General features: G+C 41.4%; 1 protein-coding gene across 1 annotated transcript in view; it reads left to right on the top strand.

Moving 5' to 3' along the window:
• Positions 1-22,052, top strand: part of LOC135523470 (dystonin-like) — a 210,139-nt gene extending 188,087 nt beyond the window's left edge. Inside the window, exons 82-104 of the mRNA XM_064950162.1 lie at positions 639-809; positions 2,037-2,192; positions 2,586-2,792; positions 3,355-3,474; positions 4,470-4,639; positions 4,881-5,040; positions 7,016-7,210; positions 7,492-7,620; positions 8,284-8,427; positions 9,888-10,076; positions 10,381-10,516; positions 10,739-10,899; positions 11,220-11,382; positions 13,685-13,839; positions 13,927-14,001; positions 14,138-14,155; positions 15,259-15,363; positions 16,993-17,110; positions 17,462-17,527; positions 18,987-19,180; positions 19,569-19,679; positions 20,647-20,779; positions 20,914-22,052. Of these exons, the coding sequence (XP_064806234.1) occupies positions 639-809; positions 2,037-2,192; positions 2,586-2,792; positions 3,355-3,474; positions 4,470-4,639; positions 4,881-5,040; positions 7,016-7,210; positions 7,492-7,620; positions 8,284-8,427; positions 9,888-10,076; positions 10,381-10,516; positions 10,739-10,899; positions 11,220-11,382; positions 13,685-13,839; positions 13,927-14,001; positions 14,138-14,155; positions 15,259-15,363; positions 16,993-17,110; positions 17,462-17,527; positions 18,987-19,180; positions 19,569-19,679; positions 20,647-20,779; positions 20,914-21,167 (3,330 nt within the window). The 3' untranslated portion in view covers positions 21,168-22,052. The remainder of the gene's footprint in view (positions 1-638; positions 810-2,036; positions 2,193-2,585; positions 2,793-3,354; positions 3,475-4,469; positions 4,640-4,880; positions 5,041-7,015; positions 7,211-7,491; positions 7,621-8,283; positions 8,428-9,887; positions 10,077-10,380; positions 10,517-10,738; positions 10,900-11,219; positions 11,383-13,684; positions 13,840-13,926; positions 14,002-14,137; positions 14,156-15,258; positions 15,364-16,992; positions 17,111-17,461; positions 17,528-18,986; positions 19,181-19,568; positions 19,680-20,646; positions 20,780-20,913) is intronic.
• The last annotated feature ends 537 nt before the right edge of the window (positions 22,053-22,589 follow it).

Genomic DNA, 22,589 nt, shown 5'->3' with positions numbered 1-22,589 from the left:
TGTATTTAACCATATGAAATGCCTCATACAGATGACAGGCTTGTAAGGGCCCAGCTCAGGCCTTGTCTGCTCTTTCATTCTGAAGTGTGAACTGTGAATACTAAATTAAGTTGCTAAAAGAACAATAATGTGTCCTACTAAAATAATCATTAAAGGAGTGATTAAAGACCCAGAGTGTTACTAAGTCATTAAACACTGACTGCACTCAGATAATGTTCCACTGTTTTGTAATTGTTTGATAGGATAACCCAGACACTGTCACGGTGAATGCTTCTCTATGGGGCTTCCATTTAGCAGGACATCATTGCAGCCAAAACAGAGATTGTTTCCAAATGATAAGATTATCAGACTCAGCACTTACTTGAGATTTGAAGGTTTTAATTTACGTGTGGAAAAGCTGGCCCATTGTTTCTCCTCACTGCTCTCGTTCTTTCACCATGTTTGGACTTCATTTGGATTTTATGTGCTCACAAAACAAACTGATAAAGAGGCAGTAAAAAAATATACTGGACTTATTGTCAAATTCCATACATTTCCAAAATGACATGTAAAACAGTAGTTTCAGTGCCATAATTGGATATTAACATTATAAGTGCAGCCATCTTTTCTAAGCCCCTCATGTTTTTTGTCTTCTGCAGGAGTTATGTTCCACAATGGAGGCCAAGGAGGAGCTGTACCAGCAGCTGATGAACAAAGGTCAGCAGCTGCTCACCATGACCCCCTCCGGCCAGGACAGCAACACAGAGCAGGACCTCCGTAACCTACAGGACAAGTGGGAGTCTGTGCAGGCCAAGGTGGCTGAGAGAAAGGTAGGGAATGTAAAGTGACATGGAGTAGCATTGTTGGGCTACGATGGGAGGAATCAGTGTTTCTCTTCCAGAATGGGCCCCCATTCCTAGCTCTGCCCCCACTGACTGCATAAAATAATTCAGCTTCAATTGGATGACATTGGAAATGTTGATTTGACAGGACCTGGATGTTTGGGATGATTTGGGGTTCATTGTGCTCCGCCTGAAAAATGATCTAGAGAAAACCTGTCTAGAATGGATCACACCCAACAAAGTGGTCTGAACTTGTCTGATGATTCATAATGTTGAGGTTTATTATATCCCCAGTGGGACGTTACTGCTCAGCGCTGGTTCATCCCCTCCCACCCCCTGTACTGTACATTATATGTTTCTAATCCACAAGTTATGAATGGTGAACAGCAGAGAGGGTTGGTAAACACGTAAGCATGTAAGATGTGGTCACAGGTCTCTCTCTACTGGTTATTGCCTGAGTCATCAGCCATCAGTCATCATGGAACAAAGTCCTCTTGTCTTCAGAGACACTCTAACCAACAGCTGATATGTTGAAATAGATGTAAAGGAAATGCTGGGGTTGGATGTGGTTTTGTTCCTAACTCAGTCAGGTCCCTTAATCAACTATGGTGTACTGTGCTGTATGTCATGAATACTGCACAACTTGACTCACAGGTTCCTCTGCATTTTGCTAGCTTGCCCAGATAGCACCGTTCATTCACAACTAAAGCCTACATGGAGAGGGACGACACTGTATACCAGAGACAGTACTTCTTGCCATTAGGCTTGGGATGGCTGTAATGTTAATACCCCATTGTTTATTGTGATGAGGATACAGCATTGGCTACTCACTTTAGCTTGCCTGACTGTAAGCAAAAAGGATCCCTGCTCTTGGACTAACAATCAAAAGGCTAATTGATGCTATTTTTATAACTGTAGAGGGTGCATCGTTTTGATAGCTCATCCTCTTCACTTCACCCTTGAGGTGTTCCAGAGATGCTGACTTCCTCTGTCTAAACAGAGGTCATGTTTGGATCAATTACAGTCATTATCTAATGTTGTGGCAACCAAACAGCCTGCATGTTTGTTTGGTGCATGTGTATGTGTGCGTGGGTAAGCATGTGTGTGTGTGTGTTTGTAGGTCTATCCGTTTGTGGGTGTGCACGTGTGTGAATATTTGTGTCAGTAGGAAGAGTGCAATGTTTCTCAAGTGTCTCTGTTGTCTCTGTGCTTCAGATGAAACTAGAAGAGGCTTTGGCTCTGGCCACAGAGTTCCATAACTCTCTCCAGGACTTCATCAGCTGGTTGACCCAAGCTGAACAGACTCTCACTATGTCCTCTCCCGCCTCCGTCATCCTGGAAACCATCCTGTTCCAGATAGATGAGCACAAGGTAAAGCGTCGGTGGGAAGACAGTTAACATGACACATACATTTACATTTTTGATAGGTTTCTGATGATTCGTCATTTCAGTATTAGTCAACTGTCTAATAATGAACCTAAACGGCCTCCTATCCTGACTTACTTAGTATTAATGATGTCAGAAGCAAGAACAATTGATGGGCTTAGGTTCCATAGCCGAGACAGCTTGCTGTGCAGGCAAGCCAACCACGGCTCAACAATGCATTTGACTCTCATCCAGAACTCTGCTTATTAGTCAAGTGAACATTTTGCTTGCCATTGGACATTCTCAACTAGTGCCTTAAACTGTACCCCAAAAATACCAACTCCACTGTGTAACACTATTGTAATATCTATCATGATCCTCTGATGTGTGTGTTGGCAGGTGTTTGTGACAGAGGTCAACTCCCACAGGCAGCAGATCATTGAGCTGGATAAGACAGGGACACACCTGAAGTACTTCAGCCAGAAGCAGGACGTGGTGCTGATCAAGAACCTGCTGATAAGTGTACAGGGCCGCTGGGAGAAGGTGGTGCAGAGGTCTGTGGAGAGGGGCCGTCTGCTGGACGACACCAGGAAGAGGGCCAAACAGGTACGACACACTGGGAACAGTTGGAACAGGATCACACAGTACATGACCTAAACTGGTGTGCTAGGAGCCAGCGGTCTAGCCACATTGAAGTATGTTAGGAAATTGATGTAGGTTGAAAAAAGTAGGAGAGAGAGATTCATAGTTGAAGGAGAAAAAGAGAGAGGGTGAGAAAGAGGGAGTTACACAGGTGGACTGTAGTAGGTGTCACCATCCTTCCACGTAATTGGGCAATAGGCATCAATAGAAAAACAGAGAAGTGAGGTCACTCACGAAGTGTGAGGTCAAATACAGTGCAGTACATTAAGGCTTTGCAGACAAAAGTTGCCTGGACAATGTGTTACAACTACTCTATGCTAGTTATTATCGTTGGAAAGCTGTGGTTAGGTATTACAGTGAGGTTTGTCTTACATGTTGATTCCAAAGGCCTCAGAGCCCTTTCATTAGTACGCACCCTTCACTTTTCTTGGCGCTGAACTGAGAATGTAGAAGAATAATTCAAAGGAAATCATACATCACGGTGTGTGGTTTACTCAAACCTAATTTCCTACATCTCTCCCCCTAGTTCCACGAAACCTGGAACAAGCTGACAGAATGGTTGGATGATTCGGAGAAGGCTTTGGACTCTGAGCTGGAAATCGCCAACGATCCTGACAAGATCAAGACGCAGCTGGCCCAGCACAAGGTGACCGAACTAACTGAACCTCGTCGAATCCTTTTCTCATCCTTGGAGGAGAACAAGACAAAGGGTGACAATGAAAGAGTTGGCGTTTATGAAGGAGATCGTTTAGCAAAGCAAAAGATCTCCAGCAGGACTGTAGTCATTTATCAAAGCTGTTCTTTAAAACCACAGCTTTTTGGGGGGCTTTTTCTAGTGAGACTTCAGTTTGGGATTTATACATCATAGTATACAGTACACATTAGTGCCTTTAGTGTCAGAGACTAAGCTATCCAGTTGTTGTCCTTGCACTGTTGTGTGTGAGGATTGTTTGCTAATCCTATAGTAATCCCTGGATGTACGGAATGTATTAGGGATGCCCTGATTTCAGAAACTTTTAATCCGTGTGGATGAAAGATGCTGGAATTTTGACCCCTTTTTTTCAGCCACTACATGTCCTTTAATAACAACTAGGTCACAAATTAGAATCCATGACAGAATGTAGACGGTACACTCTTAGAAAAAAGTGTTCCAAAAGGTTTCCTCAGCTGTCCCCATACGAGAACCCTTTTTAGTTCCAGGTGGAACCCAAAAGACTTCTACCTGGAACCAAATAGGGTTCTACCTGGAACCAAAAAGGGTTCTCGTATGGCGACAGCCGAAGAAACCCTTTTAGCTTCTAGACAGGGCCTTTTTGAAGGAATCTACAGATAAATTATACGTAGAGCCTCTGGATTTACTCAACTGTAGTTTCTCAGTTGTGCTGTTGACGATTTGTCAATTACGTAACAAGACAGAAAGTGAGACCATGGTCAAATTGCTGAGGCTACTGTTCAATTATGAACATTTCACTGTTGGCTGTTCAGCTGTCTAGTCTAAAATCTACTTGTTTCTCTTTGCCAGACACACCGTATAAACCTTGAACGGCCTGAAGACGAGGCTAAAAACCAGCCACAGACTGACTTGGACAGCTTGAACTAGCTTAAATAATGACCATGTCTCTCCAACTTGGGTTCATGCAGGAGTTCCAGAAGGTGCTGGGGAGCAAGCACTCAGTGTATGACACCACCAGTCGTACCGGACGTGCCCTGAAGGATAAGACGTCACTGCAGGACGACAACCAGAAGCTGGACGACATGCTGAGTGAACTGAGGGACAAGTGGGACACTGTCTGTGGCAAGTCAGTCGAGAGGTAAGGGGACATGACCGGCATATTGCTGTGTAATGGACACACAATATGCATATTAATGATATATTTTACTGTCATCTAATCGTGATGATGATGATGGATACTGATCATTGACTATGATTAAACTATAATTCTGCTGTCAAAGTGTGATGATATTACATAAATAATAGAAAACAGTGACAGTTTCGTGATATTTTCTGCTGTCAGTGGTCATTATGTATTTTCACTAATAATTATCTTTCAGGCAGAACAAACTGGAAGAGGCGTTGCTGTTCTCTGGTCAGTTTACTGATGCCCTGCAGGCCCTGATTGACTGGCTGTACAGAGTGGAGCCTCAGCTGGCCGAGGACCAGCCAGTACATGGAGATATAGACCTTGTGCTCAATCTCATCGACAGTCACAAGGTAAATAAAGGACTCATTTGTACAATAGATCTTCATTGTCCAGCCGCAGAGCAGTACCCTTGGAGCAGTTTGGTGGGGTTAAGTGCTTTGTTCAAGGGCACAATGGCAGTAGGTGCCACTTGCAGAATAGATCTGTTCAAACTCTGGGCCTAAGCACATTCATCTAACTTGATTCTAAAGCTGAAACATGTCCTATTTGTGCACCCTGTGATACTGTACTGCCTGTGCTTTTGCTGTTCTCATTGTTCAGCGTATTTTATTTTCTCATTCCTTCCGGTAATTAATACCCCCCACCCCCATAGCCGTTTGTCGGAAATAGAAATTGTGTTATGTGGCAAAACGCTGTTTGAATTAGCAGAGAAGCAAGATTGCTGAGGTATAGTGAAATAAAGAGTGCCTGGCAGGATATCTGAGTCACTACACTGAGGTAGATCAACAGTCAGACCTTCAGTTCAGTCACCCTCCATATGGCCTTCAAAGGCATCCAGATGACTTCATGAGGGTGCAGAAGTCAACTGCTCCAATTGGAAGTGTTTTTGGCACAATGTTAGTGTGTAGCTGGATCGGTTTCAAACCCTGTTGAACTGTATTATTCCAGGCTGCATCACATCCGGCCGTGATTGTGAGTCCCAAAGGGCGGCGCACAATTGGCCCAGCATCGTCGGGCCAAAAGAATTTGTTCTTAACTGACTTGCCTAGTTAAATAAAGGTTCAATTTTAAAAATTAACAAAAAAAAATTGTATCCCTATTTTTCATAATCAGTGTTGATTTGGCCTAATTTGTTTTGGACCACAGCTTAGCTCTGAGGGTCATGGGGCTTGATGACTGTTTATAACCTGGTCTAATTTATCATGGCTACTAGGGATATTCTAGTAGAAGACATAAGCTGACACACACTCAAAAATGTTTCGTAGAGGTGCTGACTAACAGAGAATAAACTATAAAAAGCAAGAAAGAAAGTCACACACTGTAATTATGCTTCCAAACATTTAATGGCTTAATCTGCAAGTGCCGAAACATTGGTTGCTAGACCCATTAAATGTTTGGGAGCATAATTAGTGTGTGACTTTCTTTATTTCTGTACGAGGGAGATCATAGCAATAATGACTTGCGATGTGGGACTCTGCAAAGAGCAGCATATGGATAGATGGAGTTTGAGGTTATTGGGTGTGGGGGTGGATGTGTTGATGTGTCTGTGTGTCTGTTTACACGTGTCTCTGCATCTGTGTGTAGTCTTGTATATGCATGTCTGTGTGTGTATAGTGTAGTATATGTCTGGTGTAGTGTAGTATAGTATATGTCTGGTGCAGTGTAGTATATGTCTGGTGTAGTGTAGTGTAGTATATATCTGATGTGGTGTAGTATAGTATAAGGCTGGTGTAGTGCAGTATAGTATCTGTCTGGTGTAGTGTAGTATATGTCTTGTGTAGTATAGTGTAGTGTAGTATATGTCTGGTGTAGTGTAATGTGGTATATGTCTGGTGTAGTGTAGTATTTGTCTGATGTAGTGTAGTGTAGTTTATTATATGGCTGGTGTAGTGTATATCTGGTGTAGTGTAATGTAGTATATGTCTGGTGTAGTGTAGTATATGTGTAGTGTAGTATATGTCTGGTGTAGTGTATGTCTGGTGTAGTGTGGTATATGTCTGGTCTAGTGTAGTATATGTCTGGTGTATTGTAGTATACTGTATGTCTGGTTTAGTGTAGTGTATGTCTGGTGTAGTGTATGGCTGGTGTAGTGTATTTTTTGTGTAGTGTTGTATATGTCTGGTGTAGTGTCGTGTTGTATATGTCTGGTGTAGTTTCGTGTAGTATACGTCTGGTGTAGTGTAGTATATGTCTGGTGTAGTGTAGTATATGTCTGGTGTAGTGTAGTTTATGTCTGGTGTAGTGTAGTTTTGTATATGTTTGGTGTAGTGTTGTTTATATCTGTGTGTAAGGTCTCACTAGTTCTCTCTTTGCTGTGTCTTCCAGGTGTTCCAGAAGGAGTTGGGTAAGCGGACGGGGAGCGTTGCGGCCCTGAAGCGTTCAGCTAAGGACCTGATTGAGAGCAGCCATGAAGACTCCTCCTGGGTCAAAGCTCAGATGCAGGAGCTGAGCGCTCGCTGGGAGACAGTTTGCGCTCGCTCAGTATCTAAACAGACCCGGCTGGAACAGGCACTGAGTCAGGTAGGACTCTTACTATGCCAAACCTCTCTTCATCACTCATTCAAAATGGTGGTGTTCCAAGACAGATATTTTTATGCAGTTTCACAGATGATCAGATCTCACAAAGCCCGAAAATCTGTTAAAACGTCTCAGAAACATCATTCATATGATCATAGCAATCGTTTGAGGAGTGTAGTGTGTCTGCAAAAAAGACGACAACGCCTTTAGGACCTGGCTGAATGCTTAGAGGAATGCTTTGGGGGACTTGTGTGTTTATGAACCTCTCTTGCCCCTTGCTGCAGGCTGAGGAGTTCCACTCTACAGTCCATATGCTGCTGGAGTGGCTGGCCGAGGCCGAGCAGAGCCTGCGTTTCCATGGCACCCTGCCCGACGACGAGGAGGCCCTCGGGGCTCTTATCGAGCTGCACAAGGCAAGTGACCTTTACCCTGGAACGTTGTCATCCTATAGAACAACACACTTTCCCCTGCAGATTATTTTCCAGGCAGGGCACAAAGTTCTCTAAAGCAAAATCCATAATATAGAATAAGTTCAATAGTTAAAATTACACCAAATGTGAAATGCAATATCTGGTCATAGATGAAGTTGTTTTGGGCTGTTTAAAGGTTTGTATATACTGTAGGGGTGGGGCTTGCATGGAACCATTTGAATTGTAAAGCAAACTAGTACCTAGCTCAACCATGTGGCAGTTCAGGCTGCTATTTGCAGAGACTGTGGGTATGTTTCATCATTCTTTTCTGATGAGGCTTTCTCATAATGTATTGTTGATGTTTAAAACACACTTCACTTTGACTGTCTCCACACGTCTGTCAAGCTCGCCAGTAAAAGTAGAAATGCCATAAATGGATTTTAGATCGTGGTTTGCTGGTCCGTGCCAACTACTTCACAATATTGAGTTTTTCTCAAGCATGATCTCACTGGATCTAAAATAGTCTCCCCTGACTTCACATAGCATGACTTTCTTCATCTCCACTTGATCAGGTATTGACAGAGGAACAGAGAAATTACTAGTTGGCTGCTACGTTTTGCCACAAACATTGCCGATTGCTAATGGAAACCAACGGTTCTCTTTCAGGAGTTCATGAAGAAACAGGAGGAGAAGAGAGTGGGCCTGAACAAAGCCACCAGTATGGGGGAGGCTATCTTGACCATCTGCCACCCAGACTCTATCACCACCATCAAACACTGGAACACCATCATTAAAGCCCGGTTCGAGGAGGTCAGTGAACACTTACTTGCCAGTCTGCTGTGCGTCATACTGGAGGATGACAGATCATAGGCCTATATCATGGCAAAGCAGTCTGCCAACTCCTTACATATCACTTGCATAACCTCAATGCTTGGCAGAATGTTTCATCACGTTTCTCAATCATACCGATACATTACTTTGTCACTTGGCTGTAACTAACCATAGACAAAGTGTAATGTAGCCTTGAATGTAGATCTTGTTGTTGGGGGTCAAAATAATACACTCTTAGAAAAAAGGGTTCCAAAAGGGTCCGTTGCGGAGGGATTGGGTTCTACCAAGAACTGTTTTCACCAGAAGAACCGTTTTTGAAAGAAATGGTTCTTAGATGATTGTTTGGAAGGCAAGAAGGATTCTTTGGAAGGTAGGAAGGGTTCTACATAGTACCCTTCTGAGTCTGAATAACCTTTTCTATTGTATATTTTTCTCTTTCTTTTACATTGTGTCTGCGCATTAATGGTTACCTCAGTGTTTAAACTTTAACATCAGGAATTTGAGTAAACTGATACATTTCAAAAGATACGTGTGAGAATGTTTTAAACTCTATGTGGGTATATTTATGTATGTACTGTATCGGACTGGGTTAAATGTGGAAGACACATTTCGGTTGAATGCATTTAGTTTCCCAACTGAGTAGATATCCCCTTTCCCTTCCCTATCTGGTATTTTCCTAGTGTTGATTTTTCATTTTCTCTCTGTTTGGAGTAAAACACTAAAAACCACGCCAATCATTATCATATTTCCCAGCATGCTCTATTGCAGAATTATTTTCAGAATTGTTTGTTTCAATGGCTGTGTATTTGCAAATACATTGATTGGTTGATTAATCTTGTGTTACACAAAAATAAATATCATACATTTGTATAAACTAATCCAATCTGTTAGTAGTTATACTTATTGCACCCATTACTGAGATTGTTGTCCTAGTTTAGATATTTTAGGTAGTTCCATTAATCAATATTCCCTATCCTGGCAGTCATTCTGGATATCCTCACTCTGGCAGTAGGAATTTTGCATCACTTTGCAAGCCAGGTAGAATCCTTCATAGATGGTTATAGGAAGAACAGGGTTCTTGATCGAACACTTCATAGAGAGTTCTAGGCAGTACCCTTCATAGAGTGTTCTATGTAGAACTATTTTACAGGGGGTTCTGTTAAGAACCCTACATAGGGGGTGCTAGGTAGAACCCTCTGCAAAGGGCACCTAAAAAGGGTTCCCCTATGTGGACAAACTACTTAGCACTAGGTTGTTCCAATGTCTCAGTGGGTTTGAGCATGGTGCTGGCAACACTGGAGTTGTGGTCTTGATTCAGCATGGACCACATATTACTGAACATGTATCACTTTCAACTGTGAATCACTTTGGATAAAAGCATCTGCTAAATGACCAGATGTAGACCTATTAAATGTATTATTCATGTTTCGCCATGTTAGGTCCAGGCGTGGGCGCGACAGCACCAGCAGCGCCTGGCCATGGCCCTCGGTGATCTGCTGGCCACGAAGGAGCTGCTGGAGGGTCTTTTGGGCTGGCTGCAGTGGGCTGAGACCACACTCAATGACAAGGACAAGGAGGTCATCCCTCAAGAGATAGACGAGGTCAAATCCCTCATCGCTGAACACCAGGTAGCGTATGACCAAGTGTTTGACAGTGTCATCCTTCTTTATTAAAGGATGTTAAGAGTTTGGTGTATTACTTGGTGCTTGGTTGACCAAACATTCTCCACTGCATGCAATATCAATGCTGTTCACTACATGGCTAGTAGTACTAGAAATGTTAATACAAGATGCTATTGTAGGCAGAGTAGCTCACTCTGTCTAATAACATGAGTTACTGTATGTGTACTCTGCATGCAGTACATTACCTTTGAAGTGAGTACAGTATACAGTACACACTGAAAAATATGTTTTTTTCTGGGTGGCAATGCAGACATTCATGGAGGAAATGACCCGGAAGCAACCAGATGTTGACAAGGTCACGAAGACACACAAGAGAAAGGCTGTGGTCGGGAGCGAGCCTGCCAGCCAGTCCCATATCCCTGTCCTGGAGAAAGGAAGAGGTGGAAGTATGTACCCCTACCAGGACCCCCCTAAAGGCTCTGAACTCAGCCATCTGGCCCAGCTCTGAGGAACTCCCTTCACCCTGACACATCATCCTCATACAGTACCTCCTATTCTCTCTGTGTGTTATGTCCCCCAAATTATATAATTCCTGTTATTTTTGGTATGGAACCAAAGTTATACAATGGAATAGCAGTATCACTAAACAGGTTGTGTTTCATCTACAGGAAAGCGTTCTCCCACACAAGCCATGTACCCATCTTCACAGCCTCCCATAGAGACCAAGAACCCCAGGGTCAACCTATTGGTCAGCAAGTGGCAGCAGGTGTGGCTACTGGCCCTGGACAGGAGGAGGAAACTCAATGATGCCATGGACAGACTTGAGGAGGTAGATCATTTAAAGCTCTGTTAGCTTATGAAAAATGTCCTGTAATGCTTCAATATTCTATTCATGTCATGTATAAAGGGTTATATATTTTAAAAGAGTGTTTTGCAATTATTAGTAATGTAAATTCTGCATTTTCTTCAGTTTTATCTGTGAGCAAGAATGAATAAACTCAAAAACAATCATGTTAATTACTTTATTTGCTTCATGGAGACATTCAGGAATTACAATAAGCTAGCTAGCTTGTTAATGTCCGTACCATCACTATGCTCAATACAATGTATAGCATGGTGTATAATGTATAGTGCTTGATTTTCTTTCAGCTGAAGGAATTTGCCAACTTCGACTTTGACGTGTGGCGAAAGCGCTACATGCGATGGATGAACCATAAGAAGTCGCGTGTCATGGACTTCTTCAGACGCATCGACAAGGATCAGGATGGAAAGGTCACCAGACAGGAATTCATAGAAGGCATCCTCTCCTCCAGTAAGTCATAGTTCTGTTAAGACCTATAACCTCTTCACATTACCAGGATAGTAGGATCAGTAGTGTATAGAGTCAGTTACAGGTGTAGGATTTTAATTTGACCAATTTCTCACAGCAGGAAAAGAATCCTGCAGCATCAGGAAATTTGAATTATTGTGTTGATTATAATTAATGCAAAAAAACAGAAATAGAACAGCACTCTGGTAAATAAACTTAAATTGACATATTACGAACTTTAGGGGTATGAGCCCTTCTTCAGGGAGCAAGGCAATGGCAATCAATGTCAGAACATAAAGACCTCACAGGTGGGCATAATTATACATTCCCAGTCAGTATTGGCCCAATCAAGAGATCCCAGCAGAGGGAGCTGTGGGGGAAACATGAAAATCAAATAAAGATAGACATACATTTCAAATACATTGTGATGTCATTACCTAAAAGCCTTTTTAAACCTTGATTACACTCTGTTTGCATTTCCCGCTGTGCAGTAGTTTTCCTGCAACAACGGGTGTTAAATTAAGATCCTATATCTATATACGCTTCACATTACAGAGCCATGCCAAGCTGAGCCGTACTGGGCTGGCCTGTTTACACTTTAACCATAGATGTTGTAACTACAGTGCCTTCAGAAAGTATTCACACCCTTTGACTTTTTCGAGTTTCAGTTACAGCCTGAATTAAACATTTATACAATTTAGATTTTGTGTTGCAGGCCTACACACAATACCCCATAATGTCACAGTGGAATTGTGTTTTTAGACATTTTTACAAATTAATTAAACATTTTAAACTGAAATGTCTTGAGTCGATAAGTATTCAACCCCTTTGTAATGGCAAGCCTAAATAAGTTCATGAGTAAAAATGTGCTTAACTAGTCACATAATAAGTTGCATGGACTCACTCTGTGTACAGTAATAGTGTATAACATGATTTTTGAATGACTACCTCATCTTTGTACTCCACACATACAATTATCTGTAACATCCCTCAGTTGAGCAGTGAATTTCAAACACAGATTCAACCACAAAGACCAGGGAGGTTTTGCAAAGAAGGGCACCTATTGGTAGATGGGTAAAAAAAAAATCTATCTCTTTGAGCATGGTGAATTTATTAATTGCCCTTTGGATGGTGTATCAATACACCCAGTCATTACAAAGATACAGGCGTCCTTCCTATCTCAGTTGCCGGAGAGGAAGGAAACCGCTCAGGGATTTGACCATGAGGCCAATGATGAATTTAACATAGTTACACAGTTACAGAATGGCTGTGATAGGAGAAAACTGAGGATAATCCACAATACTAACCAGTGCTGAGCGATTTACCGGAATTTCTATAATTGTTCCAGTTTTAAAACTAATAATTGACTGACGTCAGTTCAATTATTTCCATGTAGCTCAGTTTCTTTTCGGGGGCGCTCAAATTGCAGTTTCTATAGTGATAAATCAGATCAAGCCTGAACTGCGCTGTGATGTAGGGAGTTGCAGTTTCCAATGGCCAATATTCTACATATTGTAGTTTAGTGCCGAAAATGTGGTAATTAACTACAATGCCCATAATGCATTGCACCCTTGCATAAACTTGTATTGTGTGTAGATGGGTGAGAGAAAAAAGCAATTTATTCCGGTTTCTATATTCAGGCTGTGGAATAAGTCAAGGGGTAGGAATACGTTCTGAAGGTACTGTATGCTGGAAAGAACAATGTGAAAAGAAAATATCAGAGCCAGCATAGTACAGTTCAGGGCCTAGATTCAAAAAACCTTCTTAAGAAGAAATGTTAAGCAAAGTTACCATTCCTCACAAAGGTTCTTGGAAATGTTCTTGTGCTATTTCTTATGTTTCTCTGTAAGCAAAAAGTTAAGAAGAAATTAGATTCTTGGAAATGTTCTTAATTCCAAGATAGCTAAGCCCTTGTCTTAAACTCAGGGCAGAGAGAGAAAAAGAAAATCAAAGTAATTGAACATGTATTGATTATTTTAAACCCAAGAACATGTTTTAGAACAGTAATCTCAGTATGAAATATGCTAAAATTATTGTCATTGCTAACTGGATAGCTGGCTAAAACGGTTGCCTAGCAACAAACATCTTAAGAAGATTTGTAAGAAGATTTGAGAATAATAATAATAATAAAATCACTTAATCTTAAGATATTGTTGAGGAATTGCACTTATGAATCTTCTTATGACGTTTTTGCGTAAGAAGTGTTTTGTGAATCTGGGCCCAGATCAGTACACTAGTGTACTGGAGTGTCAAGTGTCCAAGAAATCAGAGAATTCTTACGGCTGTTTTTTATTTTGCGTCCCAGAATTCCCCACCAGTCGGCTGGAGATGAGTGCGGTGGCAGACATATTCGACCGGGATGGTGACGGCTATATTGACTACTATGAGTTTGTGGCTGCCCTTCACCCCAACAAAGAGGCATACAAACCCCTCACAGATGCAGACAAAATTGAAGATGAGGTACTACATGTGTTGTAACTCAGACTATATGTACAGTATTACCTGTCTTCATTGTAAAACATGTCTAAATAATTTCATTCTTTATAGGTTACACGCCAAGTGGCAAAATGCAAGTGTCCTAAACGATTCCAAGTTGAGCAAATTGGTGCCAACAAATACAGGGTAAGAGGATATTTCTAGAACCAACACATGACCTTCACTGTTATATAATGTCCTATCCAATTTGTATGGTTTATAGTGAAACGTTTGCTCTCTGAGAAACTAATGTGAATCTTTTCATTGTTCCTCCCATGCCCAGTTCTACCTTGGAAATCAGGTACATATTTTTGTTGTCTGTTATGTGGTGCTGTGCCCTCATCAACGCCTCCTAACCTTTTTGTTGGCCATGTTTCTTTTCCAATTAACATGAACATTTTGCCAAGAGTCTTCCATGTCATCAGAATGGAACTCAGAAGTAGCTTCAGCAGACAGTAATAATGCTTTCAGACCTTTGCAGTCACTCGATCCTGAAAAGGCCAACTTTTGTTTAGTTGTTAATTAGTCTATGATAATAACATTAACTGTGTGCGTAGTTCCACTGGCATAAGTAGTTGGGATATGGGATATAGGTCTGGCTGGCTGGCGTGGGAAAGCAGCTGGTGCCTATGAGTGGTGCAGTGGAGGACCATTCACATAGTAGTAGCCTGCTAGGAAGGACAGTGGAATGAAATAAACCCTTTTGGGTCATGCCAAGAATGAAATGGCCACAGAGTCATAAACGCACCTTTGTAAATGTTGCCTGCGCTGGTTGATTGTGCAGGTAAACCTAGTGGCAGTAACATTCTTATTTAGATAAGGAGTAATAAGATCGACCTTATGATCATTACTAAAGAGCATTTAAAGCAGTTAAGTGTTATAATGCTTTGAAGTAAAAATTCAAGCTGATTCAATTATTTCCTCTTATTCCTTGATGCTTTTGCATTTCAAATAAGAAAGAATAGGTTTTCTAGCCCAACACTATTCCACACAAATCTTATCTCTCTATGTGCATTAATTGAACCCTTAGCCAGTTTGGGATTTATAGTTATTTTAATGTGTGCTTGTCTGTTGCTTCTCTTTTATTTCCTGGAAATGAATTGTCTAAATAATGGCTGACATGTCTTTGTGTGACAGCATTCAAAGCTGGCTAAACGCCTTTCCATTGTTAGGGTTTTACCCTGCTTGTTTTTATTTATTCAGTTCTAATGTGCAAAGAAATGCATGTTGCAATACTACATAACTCATGGGCCATATGGATGTAAAACGATGATGGGTGTTGCTGAGGAGAATTACTATATAGGGGGAAACATATATACACTGTACATATATATTTTGTGTGTCTTCTGCACCAGTTTGTATTAATTTATTACTCAAAATCAACTGAAACAATTCTTTTGACAGTTTGGTCTGGTTCACTGCTTACATGACGATGAGATTATAACAAGCAGGGACAGTCAAAATCTAACACCCCACCTACACGTTGCGGTTTTGGAAAGCTGTATTCTGGTAAATGGCCATTCTTCTCGTGACTATTCTTCAGATCATTCAAATCATCACCTTTACTGTACTCAATCACACAATTCACCAGTGGCATTCAATCATTCTGGGAATCACAGTTTGATGAATTCAAGTGACAATAGGCACCTAACTGCAGGCTCATCAGTGTGTGGTCATGTCTGATTGTTACACTGTGGTTGACTAGAGAGAGACTATTAAATGCCATCCCCCATGTTGTCCCTCAGTGTCCCATTGAAGCATTGGTTCCTGCATCAATGTCAATGCATCCTCTATGACTATGGTGGTTTGTACTGTACTGATAGAAAGTGCAGCTGTCACGTTGTTGGTTTTGCAGGAGATTTTGTCTGTTTTGTCCATTTCTTTTATATGACGTGATAATGTTTGATGGAAAGCATGAGGCCGTGATTGTTGTGTTGTCAAATCTGCTAACCCCATGGCCATATCCAACTGGGTGACCTCACCTCATGACGCTTGGCTGTTTGTTCACCCTCCATGTCAGGCTTGTTTGAAAGCTTTGCAAGATACATGCAAATATCCCATAGTATTCAGGAATAAAACTGTGTCCCTAATAAAGGTAAGGATAAGCCACAACACTATAGTGCCCCCTAGTGGTGGAAGATCCTCTCTTCTGCCTAATGGTCTTTATATGATAAAGCCTGTTACAAGAATTCCCAGGTGAAAATGAGACAAAATAATGAGAAAACATTCCAATATTAGAGATTAATACAAATATTGCAACCCTTTGTAACAAATTATTCACTTACTAATTATTTACTTCAAACTTAATCATAAGGGATACATAGGAATACCTAGGATAGGATAAGTAATCCTTCTCCCCCCCCCCCTTAAATGATTTAGATGCACTATTGTAAAGTGGCTGTTCCACTGGATGTCAGAAGGTGAATTCACCAATTTGTAAGTCGCTCTGGATAAGAGCGTCTGCTAAATGACTTAAATCAAATCAAATCAAACATAACATTGTCATAACATTGATATTAACAACAGATGCCCTAGCCAGTCATGTCTAGATGCCAGTTGTTATATCATGATTATGACTGATGTATGTAGGCTACGATAAGCCTGTTGACAGGGGGTATGAAGTAAAGTGTTACCCATTTCACCTCAATTACAAATCAATGTATCACAATTTCACAAGTCACAAACCAATCCTACCTTGTTGACAATGATGAATGCACTAATACAATCCGAGAAGGTAGAACCAGTTGGATTGACCCTTTCATTTGTGTCTTTGAGAATGAAACCTTGATGTTATTGCTTTGTGTCTTAATCAATGGGCTCGGCTGACCAACAAAAAATAGAAACCAGACAGAAAACATAAGACAGATGATGTCACCTCTCATCTAGTGATTAAGTGAAATCCATTTTTACTGAAATCATATTTCATATTTAGAACTAATCGTTGTACTCTACAGTCAGAACATGCAATGTAATCAGGCACAAACTCCTAGAAGGAGAATCTTCCTCCTAACACATTATAGCATCTGCTGGTTTCTGATGTTGCACAGCTTCAAGTCTTGTCCAGTGTTGTTGATGCAGAGTAGTGCTCAGTGACTCCCGGCCTCACCTTCCTCTCTGTCCTCCCTCCTCCCTCTGCAGTTCGGAGACTCCCAGCAGCTGCGTCTGGTACGGATCCTACGGAGTACTGTGATGGTGCGCGTGGGTGGAGGCTGGATGGCTCTGGATGAGTTCTTGGTAAAGAACGATCCGTGTCGAGGTAAGATACCAGGCAGAACACTGGAGGGGAACATTTTATAAAATGCAATTCATTGTAATGAAGGCAGATTACTGGATTCGGTATCAATCGTGTGTCACTTCTGTTTTAATTGTCTACTTTTAGATAACAGTGCTACTGGTGATTTACTATTTATTTCCACGGATTTTGATGTGATGTTATGAATGCTTGTTGTCCTCTGCCTGTCAGGTTTCTCTATTTCTATATTGTCCTCTGCCTGTCAGGTTTCTCTAGTTCTATTTTATCCTCTGCCTGTCAGGTTTCTCTATTTCTATGTATTTCTATGTTCCTGCTAAAAATTCCTTCCTACTGCTCCGACTCCTTCCTTTCCAGTTCATCACCACGGGAGTAAAATGTTGCGCTCGGAATCAAACTCTTCAATTACTCAGTCTCCTATAGGTTGGCAACAAATCTCACACTTTCTCACCTTGCTCCATGAACCCCCTAGTGGTATGTTTCTGCATCACTGTGTGTTCGGGTGTTAGTGTGGGTGTGTGTACATTATGGGTGTGTTGTAGTGCTCCTCGTGAATGGCGTTCCCATAAAGTGACTCCACTCACACTCGCCTGTCATCCAGCAGTCTGTGGGTCTCATGCATGCTGTAGTTATCGCTGATTCACATCATCTGCTTCTGAAGTGCTTCTTACTTACTGACCTCCAGGCCAACAGCGGCTCTCTCTCTCTCTCTTTCGCTCTCTGATTCTCTCTTTCTTTCTCTCTCTCTATCTCTGGTTCTCTCTCTTCCTCTCTCTGATTCTCTCTCTCTTTCTCTCTGGTTCTCTCGCCCCTCCTCTCTCACTCTCTCTCTGGTTCTCTCTCTCTTTCTCTCGCTCTTTGGTTCTCTCGTTCTTCCTCTCTGGTTCTCTCTCTTTTTCTCTCTCTGGTTCTCTCTCTTTCTCTCGCTCTCTGGTTCTCTCTCCTTCTCTCTGGTTCTCTCTCCCCCTCTTTCTCTGTCTTTGGTTCTCTCTCCCTCTCTCTCTCTGTTTCTCTCTAGTTCTCTCTCTCTTTATCTCTGGTTCTCTCTCTCTTTATCTCTGGTTCTCTCTCTTTCTCTCTGTTCTCTTTGGTTCTCTCTCTTTATCTCTCTCTGGTTCTCTCTCCCGCTCTCTCTGTCTCTTTCTCTCTTTGGTTCTCTCACTCTCTCTCTCTCTCTCTCTCTCTCTCTCTCTCTCTCTCTCTCTCTCTCTCTCTCTCTCTCTCTCAGCATGTAGCACCCAGTGGCTCTGTGCACCTTTTCTTTTGCAATTCTGTTTTCAAGTTTGTGTTGACAATCACTGTAAGAGTAATTGACTGTTTCCACCTAAGGGCTAGGGGGGGGGGGTCTAATTTATTTATTTATGGCTGATGTTCTAAGCCACTGGAATCCATCATACTTTTTTTGTGATGACCAGAGATTTTTCTACCCTGGTAGATATGAGTTGGGGGAAAAAGTCAGCTATTATACCTTTCTTTGGTTTTGTTTCAGGAGGTTGGGGTGACAGGGGCTGTCTTTCTAGATCTGTATGTGCAGAGTCAATCCGTTAGATTAAGTTCATATGATTCTCTATTGGTTGAAGGAATCACTATACTTACTTTAATGGGCCATATGCTTTCAGTGAGTTCGCTGGTGTGGCTAAGTGATGTGAAACTGCATGTCCGTCATTTACAATCTGTTATTTGCACAATAGTCCAAACACAAATAGTGTAGAGAACAACCTGTATTTATTTCAATTGGTCTGCTTTTTCCAAAAGCAGGTACTCATCATCCATTGACTCACTCCACTGAAATGAATTAGGTTCACCTAGTCAATCAGTCATACACCAACGAACATGCATATGCCTCATGTCTTACTGTATGCTGTCATATTTTACCCCCCAGCCAAAGGAAGGACAAACATGGAGCTGCGAGAAAAGTTCATTCTCCCAGAAGGCACCACTCAGGTGATGGCCAGCTTCCGGTATAGAGGTCGTAGGTCGCGGCCGTCGTCACGAGCTGCCTCTCCCAACCGGTCAAACTCTAACCATAGCTGTCCGGCCCAGCATAATATCCCAGCCTTGACCAGCACACCCAAGGTAAGAGACGTCCACGTTCTGGATGCCTCATCTTTTGACTACATACTTCTTCTTCCACAGCTAATACATTTAATAACTTGACTGACAACAGAGCAAAATTGCATAATGACTTGTGGTTGATGACCTTAGGAAGCTAGTTGTATTTGAAACATTTCTAGAGAAATAGTGTGTGTCGGTTTGTCTGTCATTCCCAACATGCTTCCAACCATATCTACAGTATGTTTAAAATAAATCATTTTCGTTGTTTCATGTTGGTTTTTTTGTAGTTTGATAATTCCTTTGTTTTGTCATATCATAACTATTATTTTAGTCTACCTCTGCTCTTTTTTGTTGATTTCTCCATCTGAATCCCTGTTTTTGTGTGTTTGATTTGCCATTATTCCCTCAGACTCCCCAACACATAACCCGCAATTATGATAAGCCCTGGCTGACAAACAGCAAACCCTCCAGTCCTCTAAAATCATCAGACTCCTTTGAGAGCCAAGGTTCATCCTCCGAGGTATAGTGAATCAACAGGATCTGAAACGCTCCAGAGCTCTGAACCTAACAACTACTACCTCTTACTATACACTTTTATAAAAGAAAAGCGTTCCAATAGAGTTCTTCGACTGAGTCCTTTTTGGTTCAAGGTAGAACCCTTTTGGGTTCCGTGTAGAATCCTCTGTGGAAAGGGTTCTACATGGAACCCAAACATTTCTACCTGGAACAAAAAAATGATTCTTCAAAGGGTTCTCCTATGGAGACAGCCAAATAACCCTTTTAGGTTCTAGAGCGGACCTTTAAATAGGCCTACCCCTTCCCCTTGGCCCTAACTGCACAATATTTAATGAGCTGAAGGATCTCTGCATAGGTAGAAATAGTGGAGTGGTGGAGCTTCCACCCTATTTGCTTAAACCTTACAGATATACTAGTATTGAAGTGTTAAGGACAAGGGATGGTGTAGAGAGCAAATTGTGATTGGAGAGAGCACATAAGCTGTTTATTAGTTTTTCTATTAGATTCCGACGTCAGTTGGGTTTTTAGTTAGGATGCTTTAGAGTACTGACTGGTGATTGTGGTGGAACATGAGTCATTCTCTCTGTTGACTGTAAAAAGAAAAACACAGTCTATTTCCTTCTCTAACTAACTCAAACTAAGAACTGAACTGCTGTTCTGTGTTGCATGTTCAACTGTTTATCTGTTAATCCGCTGTAACGGTTTAGGTTGTTACTGAAACATCAAACATGTAACTTTTCATTCAACAAAATAACTCCTTACATTGGAAGTTTCTGGGATTTCATCTGATTTCATCAGAATACCACGTTGCATAACATGCTAGTTAGAGGATAATTACCAATGTTAATAAGAGTCAATGTACTATAGTAGATAATCAATTTAACTACAACATACAGTATTGTCTTGTTCTTTGATTTCCCATTGTATAGCTTTTAGTTTCTAAATGCCAACAAATGCTCTGTCTTTTCTAGAGCATCCCGATACAGGGAAGCAAACTGCGTCTCCCTGGATACTTGTCAGGAAAAGGTTTCCAGTCGGGAGAAGAGCAGGGAACCCTGATCAATGCTGCTGTGATGAAAGCACGGGGGCAGGCCATAGGCTTTGGTGAGGAGAGAATTATTTTCAAAAAGCAGTGACTGCTTTCTAACTGCTAAACGTCTTTGCTTTTTGGCTCTGCTGTCAGAGTTGCCAGTTGCTGTAACCAGACAATAAGCATACCGGAATCTTTTGTTCCCCAGAATCGAGAAGATCCGGCAGCCGACCTGGAAGTAAAGCAGGTAGCCGAGGCAGCAGCCGGAGGGGAAGCGATGCTTCAGACTTCGACATCTCCGATATCGCATCGGTGTGCTCCGAAACGTCAGAGATGGTGGGTGACACCAGTCGGGCCACACCCCGCTCATCGTCACGTCAACACGGAGGCAAACCCTCCAAAATCCCCACTCCTCAAAGGAGGTTGACCCCCAGCAAACTGGCCAAGACCTCCAAGAGATAGTCATTGGCCTTGAGACAACTATGGGAGCCCCGTTGGCCCAAAGTGGCCCTCCTGGTTCCACAAGACACATGGAGACTGGAGACACTAGAACTGACACAAGAGACTGTTGTATGTGTTAATTATTTAAAGTGTTGCGAAGATGTTAAATATTCTGTTGAGAGAAAAAATGGTTTAATATTAAGTGTGAATGGAATGTCAATGGCCTTGTGTATTTGTGTATTTGTCTTAATGTATTTTATTTTCTGTGAATAATGTCAAATTATTATGATCATTTTATTTTATTGACGCTAAACCTGAAGAGGTACAAAAAACTGAAAGAAGAAGAAAACATGGAAAAGACTCCATTGTCTGGTCGTTCTAACACTTTTACACACTAATGAATGGTAACGCACAGCATTGTGCTCTGAGAGAGATACTGAATGTACTGTAATTTCTGTATGCTGACATGCGTGTGACAAACGGTGTATCGCGCTACTCTGTGGGACACCAATGATCTATTATCTATTTAAAGTGCAATGATGTACTGCCAAAATATGCATTTAAAGGGCAATACAATATACATGTAGCCTACCACATAGTAAACACTGCAAATAATGATGTACTGACAGAGAAGACTGTTGAAGGCAAGTTCACGCAGAAACCCCTCAATATCCAGGCTTTAAAATACTTCAACTTTCCTTAGCACCTGCAGGTAATACTGTTTTGTTTGGTCAACTTAAAGCGATGTGTGCCATTTTACCTTAAAGAGGGGCTCCCGGCGCCCTGAGTAGACATTCTTTAGTGCATCATCATGTCAGTGTATGGTTCATTTAGCTGGAGTGGAAAGGATTACTGTAACCTTTTTTGTAATAAATTTGCTTGCAGAAAGCTACCATGGGATACTGAGATGGCTCACACAGATGTCTGTTTCTTTAAATATTATGTTATAAATTATTATTACAGTATCATGTATTATTTCTGTAGAATGACCCGATAGGATGCAGCAGAGAGACAAAGAGACAAAAGGAATCTTGCATCGTATGGAAATGGTCAACTTTACCTGACATACAGTTCATTCAGAAAGTATTCAGACCCCTTCCCTTTTTCTACATTTTGTTATGTTCCAGTCTTATTCTAAAATTGATTAAGTAAAAAAAAAAAACACACAATACCTCATAATGACAAAGAGAAAAAAAAATGTTTGTGAAAATCTGACTTTCTGATAAAAATCAGAAATACTTTATTTACATTGGTATTCAGAACCTTTGCTATGAGACTCGAAATTGATCTCAGGTGCATCCTGTTTCCATTGATCATCCTTGAGATGTTTCTACATCTTGATTGGAGTCCACCTGTGGTTAATTCAATTGATTGGACATGATTTGGAAAGGCACACATCTGTCTATATAAGGTCTAAAAGTTGACAGTGCATGTCGGAGCAAA

Source organism: Oncorhynchus masou, chromosome 31, assembly GCF_036934945.1.
Source record: "Oncorhynchus masou masou isolate Uvic2021 chromosome 31, UVic_Omas_1.1, whole genome shotgun sequence".
Lineage (NCBI taxonomy): Eukaryota > Metazoa > Chordata > Actinopteri > Salmoniformes > Salmonidae > Oncorhynchus > Oncorhynchus masou.
The sequence above is the reverse complement of the archived record's forward strand: the minus strand, read 5'-3'. Positions and strand labels throughout refer to the sequence as shown.